Source organism: Sciurus vulgaris (genome assembly GCF_902686455.1).
Source record: "Sciurus vulgaris genome assembly, chromosome: 2".
In the NCBI taxonomy this organism is placed as follows: domain Eukaryota; kingdom Metazoa; phylum Chordata; class Mammalia; order Rodentia; family Sciuridae; genus Sciurus; species Sciurus vulgaris.
This window is the reverse complement of record NC_136462.1, coordinates 178,952,532-178,972,704: the sequence shown is the minus strand read 5'-3', so window position 1 is coordinate 178,972,704 and position 20,173 is coordinate 178,952,532. Positions and strand designations below refer to the sequence as shown.

The following is a 20,173-nucleotide window of genomic DNA, read 5'->3' as shown; positions in this document are numbered from 1 at the left end:
AGTACTTCAGCAGTGCCTCGGCCTGGCCGATGCTTTGCCTCATCTGCTTGTGCCCAGCCTGCCCGTCTAACAGGTCCTCTCTCGTCCTTCCCTGCTCCTTTGAGTTCCAGCACCAGCCCTTCAGAGCTCATCAAAGGTACCACACATTTGGACCTGGTGTGCCATACCTGACCCACATGACTGGCTACACACCCAGCTTCCCTTTCACCCTCTCAGAGATGCCCTTCCTGACCTCATCAGCACAGAGTTCATTACCCTCTCCAAATCTCCTGTGCAGAGCAGGGGCAGCACTGTGTCCAGAAGAGATGGCTCTGACTCCAGGCCACCTGCTGTTGTGCTCTGCCTCTGCCACTTATTAGCTTAACAGTCTTGGTAAGTCACTTAACTTTGCTGAGCCTCAATTTCCTTGTCCATAAAATGGGACAGTAACAGTCCCTGCCTCACAGTTACAGCGAGCAATGAAGGAGTCAATCCAAGGCAAGTCCAGGAAGGGAGCAGCAGGCCGAGGACACCACTTCTGTCAGCAGCAGCACCCCACACCTTCTCACATGTCAGCAGTGCCACTTTGTACACTGTGTTGCTGTATTTACGTGTCTGGCTCTCCTATCTGATCAGGAGCTTTTTGAGGGGAGACACTATTTTCTATTTATCTTTGTGTCTTTAGATCCTGGTTCAGGCAGAGAAGGAAGCAGGGTGAAATCCAGAACCTGATGTTTTTAGGCAAAATATATTTTTGCTTAATTAACGAGCACACTCCTTACAAGACTGTCTGTCTCCTCAGTGACCTGTGGCCAGATGTCACACTAACAGGCACTGAGCAGGTAGGGAAGTCACCTAAACTCTACTGAGCTTTCATTCTGAGCTGCTCAGCAATTCTACTGAGATGATGTGAAACTGGAGCAAGCTCAAGGGCACTGACCAATGCCAACAGGCAGGACAAATGCCCCCACATGCACTTGTTGCAACACCTGTGTACCAGTGTGGATCTGCTTGATGCGGCTGTCTGCCTTGTCACCTAGTCATTTGTTCGTCCATTCATAGACACTTACTGGGTGCTGGCCATGTGCCAAGGCTTCAAAGCTACAATGTTAAACATACTCATGGAGCTTATGGTCTGGTGGGAAGTTGGACCATGATTAATAATCAGCAAAATGAAAAAATACTGTTTAATTGCTCTGGCCAGTGGAGAGGGTTGAGGAAAGGCTCCACGAGGAAGTGGCGCCTGAAGTGATTTTAAAGGAAGGGAGGAGCTTGGGAAGGACTAGGGTGAGCTGGAGAGATGGGTGAGAGACGGACTGGAGTTGGAGCTGGCGGGTCTGTGGGCCACGCACAGTTTGATCTTTTTTTTTTTGGTACTGGGGAATGAACTCAGGGGCACTCAACCACTGAGCCACATCCCTAGCCCTATTTTGTATCTTATCTAGAGACAGGGTCTCACTGAGTTGCTTAGTGCCTTGCCATTGCTGAGGCTGGATTTGAATTTGAGATCCTCCTGCCTCAGCCTCCCAAGTCACTGGGATTATAGGCGTGTACCACTATACCCAGCACAGTTTGATCTTTATCTAGAAAGCAATGAAAGTCAGCAAGGGATTCCTGACACAATGGGGAAGTCATTATCTGTCTGGTTACAGAAAAATCACTCAAGCTGCTTTGTGCAGAATATAGAGGATGTGAGGAGCTGGCTGGGGCAATGGCAGCAGTCATGCAGGTGACTAAGGATGGGGCAGGAAATGAGCATGTGGGGAGACTGGAACAGAGTGAGCAAGGTGCAGAGACTGAGGAGCTACTGAGGGGGTAAAATCTGGGGGCCTGCTGCAGACTGGCTACATGGGATGAGGGAGGAATGGCACATGTTAGGAAGACTCAGGTTTCTATGACCAGGCAGAGCCTGGAGGCGCACAGGAAAAATTTCAAATTCAGATGGAAGGTATTTTCAGTTTGGATGTGTTAAACAGATATCAAAACTCAAGGCTTGGAGGAGAGATCAGGGCAGGGACCGAGGCTGTGAGTTGTTGGTATACAGGTGGTAGGTGTAGTGGCAGTGCTCAGATGAGCAAGGCAGCAACCCTGCCAAGCGATACTTCAAGTGTAGATGGGTCATCCAGGAGTGGAAGGAGGAGGAGGAGGGGGAGATGGAGGGGGAGGAGGGAACTGAGCCTGGATGAAGGCCTCTCTCACTTCTGCCCTGTTTTAGAAACCTGGCAGTGCAGGCGAGCCTGCAAAGCCAGGAATGGAGTGACTCAGTGGACAGCAAGGACATCAATAGGACATCTGTATGGTCACAGCTGAAAGGTCATTTTACAGACTTGAGGACCAGAGAGGGAAAGTGGCTTTGCCCATGATGGTCATGGGGTTGTGATGGTGCCAAGTCCCTGCATTCTCTCCCCACACCCAATGCTACTGGCCCACTTTCTTGCAGGTCAATAAGGAGCTGGCCTGAGGAGAGGAGAAACTGCAGAGAGAGGAACAGACTGCAGACCAAGTGAGCTGGCATACTTCTTGATATTTAGAAATTAAACTTAAAACCAAGAAAGAGAACATACTGGTCTGGAATGGCTCATTTCTAACATGGAAGAATTCTTTTTTTTTTTTTAAATGGGGTATCCCTATGTTGCCCAGGCTGGTCTTGAACTCATGGACTCAAGTGATCCTCCTCCTCAGCCTCCCGAGTAGCTGTGACTACAGGCCTGTACCACCATTCCTGGTTGTAAGTACTCCTTTTAACAATGAGCCACAGCCATGACATGGACCTGCTAAGAGGAACTACTACCATACCCCAGTACTGCCACAGATGATCCCATACATATGCCATGATATAAATCACCATCAACATTGACACTCACAAGCACAGCCCTCAGACAGCCCTGGTGAACCTTTCTGGTGAAGGCAGCTGAGACAACAGAAATAACTCTGGCTTTAATAAAAAAAAAAAAAAAAAAAGAGTTAAAAGCTCAATTTCTCCACCTATTGGCCATATGATACTGAGTGGGGACAATTATACTCAGCTGGCAGAGTTACTGGAAGGACCAGACAGGACAGTGAACAGAATATGGTGCTCAAGGGTATGGACTTGAGCCACAGCTCCCAGGGTACTGCATAAGTGTAAGTATTACTAGGTACTCTACGAGGTAAGAGACCTGGGCAAGAGACTTAGTTACTTAAGTAACTTTCCTTAAGAGAATATACCTCATTAGTATTATGAGAATTAAATACAGTGAAGTTCACAAATACTTAGAACAGTGCCTGGCCCATGCACAGGTGGTATTAAAAGGGGGGGTGCAGCCCACTTTTGGTTAAACTAGCTCTATGACCTGCCCTCAGCTCGTTTGGGTCTCCCTGGACCTGGCAGTAGTCACACCTGTTATCTAGGCGTTCTGGAAACATCTGAGCCATGGGAGCCTTGACAGAGAAGACAGCTCTTTCAGTGGCCTGACCAAGAACCAATTCTCTCTCTCTTTCTCCTTCCTAAGGTGTAAGAGAAGAGGAAAGCCTCTTAAGGTTCTAGAGGTCGGGGAGAGCATTTTTCCAGTCTTATCTCCAGGACTTAACACACAAGCCAGGCAGAGAGGAAACACTAATAACTGTCCTAAGCAGGCACCTTCAAATGTCTTTCTTTAAGTCCCCAAATCTGCCAAATGGAGAATTATTTAACCTAGAATAACATGGCTACTATTTATGGAAAACTTGTGCTAGACACTGGGCTGGGGTCTTCACACATTTGAGGCATGTCTTGCACAGCACAGCACAGTTAATACGGCAACATCTCTGCTTGCTTTAGAAGAGGTAATCACTCCCTCTCTCAATGAAAGGCAGAGCAGGTGACAGAAGCCATTAGAGAAGGGGATATTTAGAAATAAAGGGAAGTCATTCTGAGTAGAAGCCAAGTGCTCCAATTCTGAAAATGACCAGCTGGGTGGGTTCAAAGCTTAGTTTAGCCATTTGTGGTACGAAGGCAAATCACTTATCTGAAAAATGGGAATAAAAACTGTAAATCCCCTCCCCAATGGCTGCTATGAAGATTAAATAAACTAACAGACATATAAACTATGTGCAACAGTGTCCAGATAAGGGCCAACTGCTATCATCATTGTGAAAATTGTGCTGGGTTCCCCTCTGGGGAGAGAACTTACCCAGATTCTCTGCCTTGTAGGTTATTTTGCTGGGCTGGCAGAAGGGCAACGAGTAGTATTCGTAAGGCAGCTGAGTTCGAGAGCTGGTGAGCTTCACAGCCTGGTAGGAGAAGAGAGGCTGTTATTCCTCAATTCAGCAGAAACCAAGATAATTGCTCCAAGAATCCTCCCAGTCGCCACACACATTCAGTACACTTGGTGGTATCATCCACTAGGCAAACTAACTGTAGCAGACACGACTACGACCCACAGTAGTGTCTACGGCTCTGGATTATTTTACTTTTCAGTAGTTTTAGGCCACATTACAGATTTAGTTTAAAAATCACAACTAATTTAAGACACTAAGAGTCTTGAACATGTTACTGTCCTTTGATATGATCATTTCATTCTGGGTCTCTTTCCTAAAGAAATATTCCAGATGAGAAAAAAAAAAGCCCCTAGGAACAAAGAGGTTACTCCTTATTCATAACCACGTGGCTCTCCCCGTCTCTAACTTTCACCCTGCTACTCCTCTCTGTCCCCATCTGATGACTTTATGTATTTGGACTCAGTTTGAAAGGCCTCATCTGGAAGTCCTTCCCTAATTATTCCACCTAAAGAAATTCCCCATCATTTCCAGTTGCATCCCTCTCAGCTTCCTTTACAACATATCAAATAAAATGCAATGATTCTGTTTATAAGGTTTTAAAAAAATTAGTCTCTCCCACTAGAGGCTAAGATTTAAATTCCAGGAGGGCAAGAACCACAGGTGTTTTCCCTTGTGCCTTAAGAGAAAGGAAGAGTAGGTGCTCACTAAATGTCTGCTAAATGAGAGAAATGATCAATAAGCCATGAAATAGTCATTCAATTCAATATGGTACAGCCACTGAGAATGAAGTATAAGATAATGAAGGAAAATGTACAGGAAATGATGCAAGCACCAGACTACAGCTTCAGAAAGGGAAGCAGTCACAAAAACCCAAACCACAGATAAGGGAATCATCAAAAATGTAGCAAAAAAATAAAATTTTAATTTAACTAAAATTATCTTTACAATTTAGAAGCTAACCACCATTCCTTACACCATCTAAAAGTATAAATTGTTTTTAGAATTCTAGGTCTATTATTTAAAACCCTTGCTTTGGAATTGGGCATTTTTTTGGACTCTAGGTAGGCAATGTGGCATGTATACTGCAGGTTTCATAATATCCCCAGCTGGGTCTGCAGCAGTGCCTTATGGTCCATGACTATTTGTGTGGAGAAATGCAAAAACATTCATGCTAAGTGGGATAAATGTGAATAAGTAGCTTCATGTTAGCTGAGGTCAGCTCTTGCCTCCAGTGAGCTTAGAAAAATCTTGGGTTTCAGAGCTTTTTGGATGTCAGATTGAGGGGACTGAGGACTTTCATTCAGCATATCACGAATTAAGGAAAAATGGCTAAAAAGTTAATTACTCTCTTAACAATTGTGTATCTCTTGGTATCCTTCCTTTGGACAATTAAGAAAAAATCTGCATTACAAAGAGATGAATCTCACCTTTATGTTCTCTCTTCCCACCCAAGGTGTCCACTCTCACATCCCCTGCTTGGCGGGACTGGAGGCCAGAACACCCCTGTACCCACTATGCCATAAACTTTGCTCTGGAGGGGGCTTCTGGCAGAAGCCAAAGTGGAAGAAAACACTGCAGAGGTAAAGAGATGGTGACTGAAATTCATTCTGTATCTTTCTTAAACAAGTGACCTTAGATTCATTTGCCTGGGCCTTGGTTTCTTTATCTGTAAAATGTATAGAAAATCTGTAAAACATAAAATTTGCCAAAGATCATTCTTAGGTAGGGGGCATCCTAAGCTAAGTAAGGTCCAATGTCTGGCATGTAAATTATCCTCAGTAAATGTCATTTTATTGTTTCCTTAAGATACAAGTCTGACTGCCAAGGAAGAGAGATGTTTACAATATATGAACAATATGAGCAGATGCTATGAGTTCCACAGAGAAAAGATGGTAAGTGAGAGGAGGATGAGCAGATGAAAGAGGAAGGCAGAGAAGCCACAGCAGAATAGGCAAGTGGAGTGAGACAGAGATGGGCATGGACACACTTGCGAGAAAGAGAGAGAGAGGAGATAAAAGAGACCTGCAGGAATCAATCATACAGAGAGAAACACAGAAGCAGAAGCATAGAGGTCACTCACAAAGGAGAGCCAGAGACACAGGGACAGAGATGAAGAGGCAAGGCAGAATTCCTGGAATGCAGCCCCCGAGAGCACTCTACTTCAGGCCATGGAGCATGCAGTGAGCTCTTTTTCTCAGGGTAAATGGCAGTCATCGGTGTTCTCTGTAACCACAGGATGAACGCGAAGAGCTCACCATGGTACTCCAGCCTGGCTGCCCAGCAGAGGCTCCAACCGTGAAGGAACATACCTTAATTTCTACAGGGTCGTTCTGGTGGAAGTTGATTGGTGCAACCCCAGGTACGTAGAAGGCGTTCGTTTCACACTTGAGAGACAGAAGTAGCAGGGACCACGGCAACCAAACCTGTTCAGAAGAAAGGCCACAGTTGGAATGGGGGAAAGAAGTGAACTTTTTCCTAGAGCAGATCACACCAGACTACCCTTAAACCTGCTTCCAATGAGCCAGTGTCACTTCCCCTTGGGGAATCCTAGTCGGGAAGCCTAGGCCCTTGTAAATGTTGTCTCCCAAATCCCTGATAGTGGGCATGGTAGAGGCTAAGGGAATACTTGAGCCCAAGAGTTTGAGGAGAGCCTGGACAACATAGTGAAACCTTATCTCTAAAAACAAAACAAAGCAAAACAGAAAACAAAATGCCATAGAGTGCTACAAAATAATTCTGTACCTCCAGAAATGGGCCACAAAATGGATCAGGTAATTAACATCTGGGCAACACTGTCACACAGGAGCCACACCTCCTTGCTTCTGGATCACTGTTTTTTTTCTTACTAGAGATTGAACTCAGGTGCACATACCACTAAACAACATCTCTAGCTCCCTGATCCCTTTTTTTGAGACAGGACCTCACTAAATTGCTGCAATTGGCTTTGAATTTGCAATCCTCCAGCCTCAGCCTCCTCCTAAACCACTGGGATTACAGGCATGTGCCACTATGCCTGGCCTAGATCACTGTTGTTTTAACCATTTCATAGTGACTCTCTGCTACAACTCATAGGAAGTAAAGCTCCATAACATTCCATTAATTCCCACTTCTCTTTGTATCAACAGCCTCTCCTTGTCAGGATGCTCCTATGTTACCATTTTCCCATAAGCCTTCTCAAATGGAACTGGGGTCATTATCTCCTACCCTCCTCAACTCAGCCATAGAGACCTTCTTGCTTTCCCCTGATAGCAAGCCCTTCTCCAAGCCTCAGGGCCTTCACCCTTACTGCTTCTTCCACCAGAAGGTCTCTCCAATGTATTTGCATGGCTCACTCATTCTTTATATCATTGATGTCTCTCAAATGCCACATCCTCAGACAAACCTTCATTGATGACTATCTAAAATAGCATCCTTAGGGCTCCCATGATCCATTTCTCTAGCCCCTTATTCTACTTCATTACTATTCCTGGATTTATCTATTTGACATGGATGATTCAGATCTGTTTGTATATTACACACCCCCTCCAACTGATGTAATCTGAGGGAGGAGGGACGGTCTGCAGCATCATGAACAGTGCCTGGCACAGAGCAGGCACTCAGTAAATATCTGCAAGCAGGACAGGCACCTGGGAATCCAGGGCAAGCAAGACCAATTTCTGACCTCCACAATTCTGCCCGTCAAAGCTTCTCTTTCCCTTAATTAATATCAGCACTTCACACATTCTAGGAACTATAAGAGCTGCCTCCCTCTGCTCCCTCTGCCTGGTCTGAATAAGGAATTTCCGTCATCCACACACCTGAATCACCAACTCAACTGGGTTTCTGTACCTGCCTTCTCCTTCCACCCTTCACTGCTGCTCATTTCAGATGCTTGTTTCCTGCCATCCCGACACTGGCCACAGTTCCTGATCACCTTGCTGTGGCAGCCCCTCTATCCACCAACTTATTCCCAGCCCCCAAAGACATACTCAAGATTCTTTTTGAAGCCCAGTTTTGCAGGCAGTCATTGACTGCCACAAACACACTCATCTGTGTCTTTATCTGGACTAAGTGGAAAAAAGATGGCTTTAGAAGTTTCAGGTTCTAGCTGGGGGCAATGGTACGTGCCTGGGGTCCCGGCTACTTGGGAGGCTGGGTCAAAAGGATCACTTGAGCCCAGGAGTTTGAGGTCAGTCTGGGCAACATAGTGAGACTCTGTCTCAAAGACAAAAAAAATTAAGGTTCAGAGTTCAGTGTACTTTCTGTAGATACACAGCTTGGTCAAAGTCTTAAAAAGCACTGGGAACGGTGGTGCACACCTATAATCCCACAGGCAAGGGAGGATGAGGCTCTAAGCAACTTTGTGAGAAACTGTCTCAAAATAAAAAATAAAAAGGGCTGCGGATGTGGCTCAATAGTTACAATGGTTAAGCACCTCTGGGTTCAATCCTGGTACTAAAAAAAAAAAAAAAGTCTTAAAAGCAATATATCCAGTGTTTCTCTTCTGGTTTGTTGTAAACTTTTATTAGTATCTAATACCATTTGAAATTAAAGTTTGACCCTGAGAAAAACAGCAACAATGGCCAAGATAGGTATATTATATTTGATAGTCAGAAAGTAGACAGAATAAAAACAGGAAAATCTTAAAAAAAAAAAAGGCAAGCCTTTAGGTAGAAAATTGCCTCCTGGGGCAGAATTCCACATTGGAAGGCAGACCCTACCCACTACCACACACACACTGGGGACACCCAGGGGTGTTCTACCACTGTGCTACAACCCTAGTTCTTTTTATTTTTTGAGACAGGGTCTTGCTAAAGGCCTGGAATTTTTTATCCTCCTGCCTCAATCTCCTCAGTCCTGGGATTACAGATATTGTTCCTGGTCCTACCTTTTATTCTTAAATAATTTTAGATTTACAGAAGAGTTGCAAAGACACCAGAGAGTTCCCATATTACTCTTTACTTGGTTTCCCCTAATGTTAACATTGTACATATCAAGGGTAAGTAAAGCTATTAAGAAATAACTAGCCTACATATTTTTTGAAAAAGTAAAACCTATTCAATGAATAATTCAAACAGTATACATGGGTATACTGAGAAAAATAAATTTTCCTCCCATTCCAGCTACCCAGGGACAACTGCTACTGCCAGGTCTTTGAAATCCCTCCAGAGGCAACCTATGTATGCAGTGAGGGAAGGTTTTCAGCACTTGGACTTGCCTTGAATACAACATTAAACAGGTTTTTATTTTTTCTCGACAGTAATGGAAATCCTAGTTTCAATGGAAAGCTGGTTTCAACATCTGATTTTTTTCCTCAATGGGAGGATTTCCTCCACTTGTCCAGCCACCCTCCCTCTTGGAACCTTTGTGAACACTTGTCAGCTGTTAGAATGCGAAGCAAGTGTTTCATATGAGAAATAAACATTGTCCTTCTTTTCTCTCTAATTCCCCTCTATACCTCAATTCTAGTTAGCTAAGATATAAGGAAGACAATCCTGTGTTACTGGCATAAACTGCCATTCAAAAGTTGCTTAGAAAACACAATTTTTGAAAATGCAGAAAACAACTGTTACACAAAGACATTACTAGCAAACTAGTTTTCTTATAGGAAGGATCAAGAGAGGAAATAAACGACAATATCTCCATAATAAACGAGAGTGTGAGCTGGGTGCAGTGGCACACACCTGTAATCCCAGAGGCTCAGGAGGCTGAGGCAGGAGGATCTCAAGTTCAAAGCCAGCCTCATCAACTTAGCAAGGCTCTAAGCAACTTAGTGAGACCCTGTCTCAAAGTAATATAAAAAAAAAAGGGCTGTGGCTGTGGTTCACGGTTAAGTGCCCTGGGTTCAATCCCCAGTACCTACCTACATACATATATACATAAATAAATAGAAAAAAATCAATCAATCGATAAACTAGTCTTTGAATACTTAAACTGGCAACCAAAAGCAATTCAGAAATTCAGTTTAGAATTAGAACTGATCATTACACCCATGAGAGAATGGCAGGATTAGATTATTTTGTTTGAGGGGGCGGGTACTAAGGATTGAACCCAGGGGCACTTTACCACGAAAGTCACATCCCCAGCCCTTTTATTTCTTATTTTGAGACAGGTTTCACCAAGTTGTTCAGGGTCTTGCTAAGTTGCTGAGGTTGATCTCAAACTTGCGATCCTACTGCCTCGGCCTCTTGAGTCCCTAGGAATACAGGTGTGTGCCACCACACTTGGCTCAGTATTAGATAGTAAAGGTCATGTTGTGGTATTCTCACATAGTTGGGGGGAATTACAACTGGAACATTTCTGGGGGCAACCTGGCATCTGTATCAAAAAGCCCCCAAAAGTGCATACTCAATTCTACTTCTAGACATGTTCAAAAACATACGGCAAGTATGACAAAATCTAAAAGTGTGCATGCCACAGCATTATTTAAGCAAACTGAGTGATGGATTTTTTTCTTTCTTTGTGTATCTGTATTTTCTAATTTTTCTTACAAAGCTATATAGTACTTATATAAATTCTGAAAAAATTATAAAATGAGGCCAAAGAAAACATCACGGTTGTGCATGCTTGGGTTTAAGTAATTCGAGTTTGGTATGGAGAGACATCCTCTTGAGGGCCCTAAGATGACTTTCCAGCAGCATCTCCCACCTTTTCTTTCTAAGCCTTGGGAGATCCAGGAAGTGCTCCTGATCTTGGAGAGCACACTGGCTGTCTCTGTTTGTTCCAGACACTCCACCCTGCTTGATTCAAGTCCTACTGCCCCGTGGAGGTCCACACGAAATGTTTCTTCCTTACTTTTCAAGGTACTTTATAAACATCTCTACGACACTAGAGGAAAGAGAATGGAAACATCACCCAATGCCCAAGTGAATACATACGTTTGAAGATTGCTGCTTAGGCTGTTTGAGAAACACTCAAGTCTGTACTTGTTTAAGGTCCCATCACGATGGCACTTTGCATGCTTAGTTAGGGCCATTTCAGCATCTGCCATCTCTCCCCCTCACTAGTAGCTTATCTAGCTTTGTTGATCAGGGTACTCAATAAACCCTTATTAAAATAAACACAAACCAAACTCTGATCTACTAAAATATGAAACTATCCATTCACACACAGGTTTAACACTGTGATTCTTTATCTTTCCAGTTTCTCTTGAAAATCTGATTAAAAAAAAAAAAATTCTGCCAGGCACAGTGGTGATGCCTGTAACCTCAGCTAATACAGGAGGCCAGTCCCAGCAACTTATTGAGGCCCTTAACAAGACCTGTCTCAAAATAAGAAATAAAAAGGGCTGGTAAAGCGCTCCTGAGTTCAATCCCCAATACAAAACAAACAAATTAAAAAACAAACAAAAAAAAAAAACAACAAAAAAAAACAAGACAACCCTCACATCATTTAAGGAGTTGTTGACACTTCCTACCTTTCTACTTTTATAAGCTCCTAGGTTGAAAAATCCCTAAGAACATCTCTATACTTTATCTATATGTCAAGGATGATGATTCTCTGTCCTGGGGAGCTTTAAAAACTACATGCCAGTTTCTTGGAGGCTAAGGCAGGAGGATCATAAGATTGAGACCTCAGCTTGAGCAACTTAAAGAGATCCTTCCTCAAAATTAAAAAAAAAAAAAAAAAAAAAAAGACAAAAATTTTTTAAATGGCTGGGGACATAGCTCTGTGGTAGAGCACTTGCTTAGCATGTATGAAGTCCTGGGTTCAATCCCTAATACGGGGGAAAAAATTAAATAAATAAATAAATAAAACTACCCATGCCAAAGCCTCACCTTAGATTACCGGTCATCATGACCAACGAAAAGTCAGACTCTCTGAGAGACAGGACTCTGTCTTCTGCACTTTTAAAGGATCACTAGGTTCTTACTACTCAAAGTGAGATCTTTAGAGAACAGTATTACCATTTTTCTTGTTAAAAATACAAAACCTCAGGCCCTACCCTAGGACTTGAACCAGAATCTACATTGTCCAAGTTAAAGGACCACCAGTCTAGGTGATCCTAATGCAGCCAGGGTCAAGAACCACCACTCAAGTGGCAGTGTCTATCCTAGGTGATATATGACCCTTGGAAGGGAAGTGCTAGGTTTTTATGTCTCTTTGGCCACCTTTAAAACCACATCCTGACAATTAATAAGAGTATATCATATATTGGGCAAAGTATTGAGCCTGGGGCCCCAAAATATGGACAGGGAATTGAACCCTATCCTTCAGCTTGCAGCTCCAGGCCATCAACTTTGCTTGGCACAGGTGTCCTTACTTATTAGGATGGATTCATGCAGAGAAATGGGGCTGAAACACCACTGCCCTTATATATGAGACATTATGATCATTATTTCCTGCTAACCAAAAGAATGAGTTCTGAATTTCCCCTCCTAAGAAGCCTGACACCAGACCTTTTAGCCTTATCTGATAAGTGATTTGAAGCTGGGGCAGAGGATTACAATCTCCTTTAGTTATCAAGCCAATTAAATCTAAGAAGTTACTTCAGTTCTACCTTCTTTGGAAACAGAATCTTCCAGACTTAGATGAGAGACACTGCCCTGGGGAACTCAAGGGCTCTCTGAGAGTTCAGGCTGCAGAGGAATGAAAACCAAATCCTGAGAGACTCCAATACACTTTTGTTCCAAAGTCTTAGACAAATGGAGCAAGTCCACACATGCAGAACAAAAACAAACAAAAAGACCACAATGAGAGTACTCCTCACCCTAGTGGGGAGACACACTGTGGCAGACATGGTAACCTCCAATTACCATTTACCTAATACTGCCTGGTGCTAAGCCCTTCACACACACTAATTTGTCACATCCTCGCAACTACCTGTAGATTTTTGCCAGCATTTTGTAGACAATTGCCAGTTAACATGAGTCACGGGGGGCTGGTGTGGCTCAGTGGTAAAGCACTTGGCGGGCATGTGTGAGGTCCTGGGTTCGCACTAAGCACTGCATATAAACATGAGGCACAGATTAATAACTCGCCCAAGGCCATCCAGCCAGAATGTGGAGAGACAGGTATGCTTCTTTGAGACAGGTGAATTGTAATATAAAATGAGAATGTAATGATGCTGCTGCTAACAATGGCAGCTAACATTTACTCCACACTGATGATGTGTCAGACACATAATCAGTTCTAAGTTCTTTTCATGTAACAACTAATCATCACAACAATCCTACTGGGTAGAGACTCTTATTCCCAATTCACAGATGAGATAACTGAGGTTCAAAGAGGTGACCAATATTGGATGAGCCAGGATTTGTACCTAGGCAGTTTGAGCCCAATATCCGTGTTCTAATCAGTGCTGAAATGAGTTCTCCAGTCATTTATTGACCATCTACTATGTGTCTGGTATTACCATGTGAGCAGTCTCACAGAACACATTCCTACAAGGAGCTTTCAGCCAACTGGGGACAGAAACAAGACACCAGTCAATCCCACTAGGTGTCAGATGCTATTAGCTGGTTAAGAGGCTAGGAATTGTTGGGGAGTATTCAGCAACACTCCCAGTCTTAGGGGTTAGGGGAAGGCAGGCATAGGGAAGAGTTCAAGTCTATTTAAGGCATGAAAGAAAAGGGGAGGGAAGGGAGAAGTGTTCCAGGAAGAGAAAAACACAGATAACAAAGGCCTGGTGGCAACTGAGAGTTTCTGGCAGGTGAACTATAGGCTGTACTCCTTAAACTTTACTGTGTGGGTAAAGCACCCAGCAACCTTGTTAAAATGCAGACTCTGATTTAGTAGGTCTGAGATTCTGCATCTCCAATGAACTTTTAGGCAACGACAGCATTTTTTTGGTGTATGGATATACTTTTAAATAATCTTGATGGAAAGTTTTTTTTAAGAAGAATCTAGAGGCTAAAAAGATGAAGGACATATAAAGGAAGAAAACTAAAAAGTACACCACAAAGAAAAAAATGGTTTGTATAAAAACATTTACAGCACACATGACAAAGGACTAATTTCTCTAAGATACCAATAACACTTATAATTAATGAAGGATAAATAACTTGTAACTCAAAAGAATACATAGCTAGTTTAAAAAAACAAAATGAAACAAAAAGTTCAAATGGCTAAACACAAAAGGATGCTGAACATCATTCATAATTTTAGCGTCTGAGATCAGACAAGATCGGGCACTTTCGGGTGGTATGGCTGTAGACCATTCATAATTTTAAAAATCCAAGTCAAAATAATGACATCTCATTTTTAACCTATCAGAGTCACAAAGTTTTAAGATGTCTGAGTGCACTAGATATAGGTCAACTGGCACAGTCTTTGGGGAGAGCAAGTTAGCATTGTACACTAATTTAAATGGAAGGTAGAACTATTACTGAAGGACTGCCACTGAGTCATTAGGGAGAAAAAGACTATGATGCCCAGTAGTTTAAGTATAGCCTGATCTCAATTGTCTAAATAGTTTTTTTTTTTTTGGTACCAGGGATTAAATGCAGGATACTCTACCACTGAGTCACATCCCCAGTCCTTTTTTCTATTTTATTTAGAGACAGGGTCTCACTGAGTTGCTTAGGCCCTGGCTTTCAACTCATGATCCTCCTGCCTCAGACTCCTGAGCCTCTGGGATTACAGATGTGTACCACCAAAGCCTGACAAAGACATCACAAGAAAAGGAAGCTATAAATATCTATTATTAACACAGATAAAAATGTCCTTACCAAGAAATTGGCAAACTGAAACAGCAACATATAAACAAACCAGGGATCTTCTTCACTCAGATAAAGGGCAACTATGAAAAACCCATAGCTGATATCACACTTAATGGTGAAAGACTAAATGTTAAGTTCCTCTAACATCAGGAACAAGGCAGGATGTCCACTCTCAACATCTGTTTTCAACACTATGCTATTAGCCAGGACATAGAAGCAAATAAATTAATTAAAAATTAAAGGCAACTAGAATAGAATAAAAATAAGTAAAAAGTGCTTTTACTTGCACATCATATGATCTTGTATTTAGAAAATCCAAAGGAATCACAAAATAATTAACTAGAACTAACACACAAGTTGAGGAAGTTCACAGGCCACCAGATCAACATATAAAAATCAACTCTATTTCCACATACTGGCACAAACCAATCTAAAAAATAGAAATAAAATAAAATTCTACTTAGTATCAAAAAGAATACTTAGGAATATATTTTTAAGAAGGACTTGTACATTGAAGATTATAAAACATTACTAAGAGAAATTAAAGAAGATCTAAATAACTGGAGATACTCCATGTTTATGGATTGAAAGACTCAATAATGTAGGATGGAAATTCTGCTCACATTGATCTATAGATTCAACGAGATCCCTATCAAAATCCTAGCAGGTTTTCTTGTAGAAACTGACAATCTGACCCTACATTTATATAGGAATAGAAAGGACCCAGTACATCCAAAACAGCTTTGAAAACCAAATTGGACGATTTATATTATCCAATTTTTAAATATTATAAAGCACAGTAATAAAGGCAGTATAAGTAAGGATAGGCATACATGTCAATGGAACAAAATGTAAATTCTAGAAATAAATCTTTACATTTACAATAAAATGATTTTCTTTTTAATTCTTTTTTATAGTTGCAGATAAACAGAATGCCTTTGTCTATTTTTATATAGTGCTAAGGATCGAATCCAGTACCTCACACACATTAGGCAAGTGCTCTGCCACTGAGCTACAGCCCCAGTCCATACAATAAAATGACTTTCAACAAAGGTGCTGAGGCAATTCAATAGAACAGTTTTTTCAACAAATGACATCTTACAGTTTAGAGCAGAAATGTCCCCCAAAGTCTCATGTATTGAGAGCTTTGTCCCTAGTGCAGCCATGTTCACAGGGGAGGCTTTTATGAAGAGATTAGACCATGAGGGTTTTAGACTCATCAATGGATTAATCCACTGATGGATTCACAGATGAACAGACGATTAGGAAGTGGTGGACATTACAGAAGGTAGGACCTAGTTGAGGGTAGTGGGTCCTTGGGAGTATGCCCTTGGGAACTATATCTTGTCCTTGACCCTCTTCTCTTTTTCTGTTTCCCACCTATCATGGAGTGAGCAGCTCTGCTAAACTACATGCTTTTAGTCATGATGCTCTGCCTCACCACAGGCCCAGAAATAATGGAGCCAACAAACCATGACCTGAAACCTCTGAAACTGTGAGCCAAAATAAATCTTTCCTTTTTTTCTCAGGTATTCTGTCACAGCAATGAAAAGCTAACATGGTACTTGGACTATTGGATAGTCATGTGTAAAGGAACCTCATACCATACATAAAAAATTAACTCATCTGGGCATGGTACTGCACACCTGTAATCCCAACTACTTAGGAGGCTGAGGCGGGAAAAGCCCAAGTTCAAGGTCAGCTTCAGCAATTCAGTGAAATACTATTTCAAAAATAAAAAAAGGGCTGGGGGTGTGGCTCAGTGGTAGAGGGCCTCTGGGTTTGATTCCCCAGTAGTACCACAAAAACAAACAAACAACAAAAACAACCTCAAAATGAACCACAGACCTAAATAGAAAAACCTAACCCTCCCAAATCTCTAGAAGATAGAGAAGAAAACCTGTGTGGATTAGGCAAAGATGTCTTAGATGTCATCAACAGTATAACTCGTTAAAAAAATTAATAAAGAGCTGGGCACAGTGGTGCACGTCTATAATCCCAGCAACTCAGGAAGCTAAGGCAGGAGGATTGTGAATTCAAAGCCAGTCTCAGCAACTTAGCAAGACTGTATCTCTAAATAAAATATAAAAAAGGGCTGGGGATGTGGCTCGGTGGTTAAGCACCTCTGGGTTCAATCCCTGGTACCAAAAAAAAAAAAAAAAAAAAAAATAATAATAATAATAACAACTTAGATTTCATTAAAAAAAAAAAACAACTTATACTTTCAAAGACACCCCTAAGAAAAAGAAAAGGCAGGCCACAGAATCCAATTTAAAAAGCAGGTGAAAGCTGGGGGTGTAGTTCAGTGGTAGAGTACTTGTCTAGCAGGTGGGAGGCCCTGGGTTGAACCCAGGGCCTCCCACCAAAAGAAGCAAAAGATTTGTATAGACATTTCACAAGAGAAGATATATGAATGGCTAATAAGCACATAAGATGTTTAGCTGGATATAGTGGCACATGCCTGTAATCCCGGCTACTCAGGAGGCTAAGGCATAAAGATTGCAAGTCTGAGCAACTCAGCAAGGCCCTGCCCCAAAATAAAAATAAGCAAACAAAATAGTTTGATGGTAGAGCACCCCTGGATTCAATTCCTAGTACTACAAAAAAAAAAAAAAAAAAAGGTTTAATCTCATTTGTCATTGGGGAAATGCAAACCAAAACCGCAGTGAGGTAGCCACACATGCACTAGAATGACTCAACTCAGAAATACAGACAAGAAGCATGGATCAGGATGTGGAGAAATGAACCCTCATGTACTGTTGGTGGGAATGTACGATGGCAGACACTTTGGAAAGTTTGGTACCATCTTAAAAAGTTAAACTTACCATACTAGCCAGAATTTCCAACTCTAGGCATTTACCCAAAAGAAAAAGATATGTCCAAAGACTTGTATGTGAATGCTCAGAGCAACTTTAATCACCATTTAGTAGTCCTCCCTCATATATGGTTTCACTTTCCAGTTTCAGTTACTGGCAGTCAACCAAGGTCTGACAATACTACATGGAAAATTCCAGAAATAATCAATGCATAGGTTTGAAATAACTTTCATTACAGCATAGTGTTATAATGCTCTATTTTGTTATTAGTTATTTCTAGTCCCTTACTATGTCTAGTTAATAAATTAAACTTTATCATAGATATGCATGTACAGGGAAAAACAGCACATATAATAGAGTTCAGTAATAGATGTGGTATCCACTTGGGGACATCAGAATATGTCTCCTCAGTTGGGGGAGGGGACTGTTGTAGTTCAAAAGTAGAAACCATCCAAAGGCCTATCAGTAATAGAGAAAAAAATGTAGTATCTCCACACAGTGGGATACAATTCAGCAATTAAAAAAAAAAACAAAAAAAACCCTACTAATACATGTTAAAACCTCTAAAACATTATACTAAGTAAAAGAAGCAGATGCAAAAGTCTATACACAATGATTCTACTTCCATGAAATGCCCAGAAAAGGAAATCTACAGACAGGAAGCAGATCAGTTGTTGACTGGCTACGGAAGCAGGGGTTGACTACAAAGAAACTTGGGGTAATAGAAATGTTCTAAAACATTGTGTCATTGTGGTGATAGCTGCAGAAGTCTACATTTACTGAAGTCCAACGGGTGACTTTATGGCATCAAATTATGCTTCAGAAATCCGAAGAAAAAAATAACTAGCTGGGAGGGAGGTACAGATGAAACAGGTTTAGCAATATAATGGTAATTGTTGAAGCTGGGGATGCATTATGGGGATTAGTTATATTATTTCTTCTACTTTCGCTTATGTTGGAAATTTTTACAACAAAAAGTTTAAAAAAGTAGTCACATGCATAAAGATGTTCTGGAAAGATATTTTAAAAATTAAAAAAAATTACTTCTGATGAATGGTTTATCGGTAGCTCAGTGACTTTTTCATTTCATGGCTTTTTAAAAAATTGACAAAATTATACTTATTTATTATCGCAACCTGTTTTTATATTTTTATAGCTTTTATACTTTTTTTTCCATGTACATGGGTCACTCTTATTCAAAATAAATACCTTTGTATTTTAAGAAGGGAAGGAAATGGGTTGCCTCTGAATAGTGACAAGTAAGAGATATAAGGTAAAAATGGTGCAAAAGGGGCTGAGGCTCAGTAGCAGAGCACTTACCTGGTGTGGCAGAGGCCAGGATATAACCTCCAGCATCACAAAAAAAAAAGGATAATGCAGAAAAGATTCTGCCACCAGGTTTGTGGGTAACCAGACAGATCAGCAATTCTCAACCTCAGGGAGTACCACGAACCCCTCTGAGAATCTTGAAGGAGCTCTAGACCCTGCACAGCAGGGGAAAAGTTCCAATGTACAGAATATAACATATGATTCCAGGAGAATCAGGGCCATAGACGCTTATGGGCCTCTGACAAGACTGCCATACTACATGCAGTTCCAACTGTGACTCCATTATTCTCTGTAGCCTGATGGCCTGATGGAGGATGACTGACCTGCCGCTCACTTCTGTACGGAAGGTAAAGTAGCAAAGTGCTTGCTTTTGGGGACATTCCTCTGTACTTTTCCCCCATCTGAGGTTCAGTATGAAGTCAGTTATGTATTTAGCAAACATCTTTTGCACGTTCAGGGCCATGAAAGGAGGGGGCATCCTAAGAGATGTGAGCCAGCCGATTCAATGTCACTTTGGTTTACTTGGTTTCCAAGTCACCAGACCACAAAGGCAGCTTGTCAGAGAACAAGGTGATGGCAATCTAGAAGCCCTCTGGGTGGTAACTGTACACTCCATCACTGGCAAAGACATGGGCGACAGGAAAGTTACAGAGCTCAAGAGACCCAAGAACCAAGGTCTTTCCTTTCTCATTTTTTATTCTTGGGGTTTGGACAATCAGAAAAACCCTACAAACAGCAAAGCAAGGAAGGGCTGCGAGGACAAAAAAGCACCCCTCACCCTCCAAATTTTGCTCCACCCAGTTTTAAAGGTGTGAACAATTTCTCCCAAAGAAAATAGGAAGTTTCCCCTGAGAACTGAAAACAATTTCATTCACTCTCATTGCTCTGTGACCCAAGTTAACCTTTTCTTTTCTGGAGCCCTCTGCCTTGCAACCTCCTTTCCCATAAACAGCATCACCTAGCCACACAGTCTGGCCAGTCTCACAGTGGTTCCTGTTCCTTGCCTTTCCTGCTGCAAAAGCAACACCTTCCTCGCAGGAGGCGAGATCCTTATTTTTCTTTCTTAAAGAGAGTCACTTGTTAAGACCATAGTGGTAACTGCTCCTACATTAATGAAAAAGAACGAGAAAGGAGGGAGAGGGGAGGGAGGGAGGAAAGAAGAAGAGGAAG

The 20,173-nt window shown here is 41.8% G+C and overlaps 2 protein-coding genes across 5 annotated transcripts in view; one reads left to right on the top strand and one right to left on the bottom strand.

Annotated features, from left to right (window-relative positions):
- NOL4L (nucleolar protein 4 like) overlaps positions 1 to 20,173 on the top strand; it is a 384,060-nt gene that overhangs the window by 340,139 nt on the left and 23,748 nt on the right. The window lies entirely within an intron of this gene.
- The window catches only part of TM9SF4 (transmembrane 9 superfamily member 4), a 49,137-nt gene that overhangs the window by 22,514 nt on the left and 6,450 nt on the right, over positions 1 to 20,173 (bottom strand). For all 4 annotated transcript variants that reach the window (XM_079126187.1, XM_079126188.1, XM_079126190.1 and 1 more), the window contains 2 exons: positions 6,528 to 6,641; positions 4,131 to 4,230 (listed from right to left, as the gene is read on the bottom strand). In XM_079126187.1, coding sequence (XP_078982313.1) covers positions 4,131 to 4,230; positions 6,528 to 6,641 — 214 coding nt within the window. The remainder of the gene's footprint in view (positions 1 to 4,130; positions 4,231 to 6,527; positions 6,642 to 20,173) is intronic.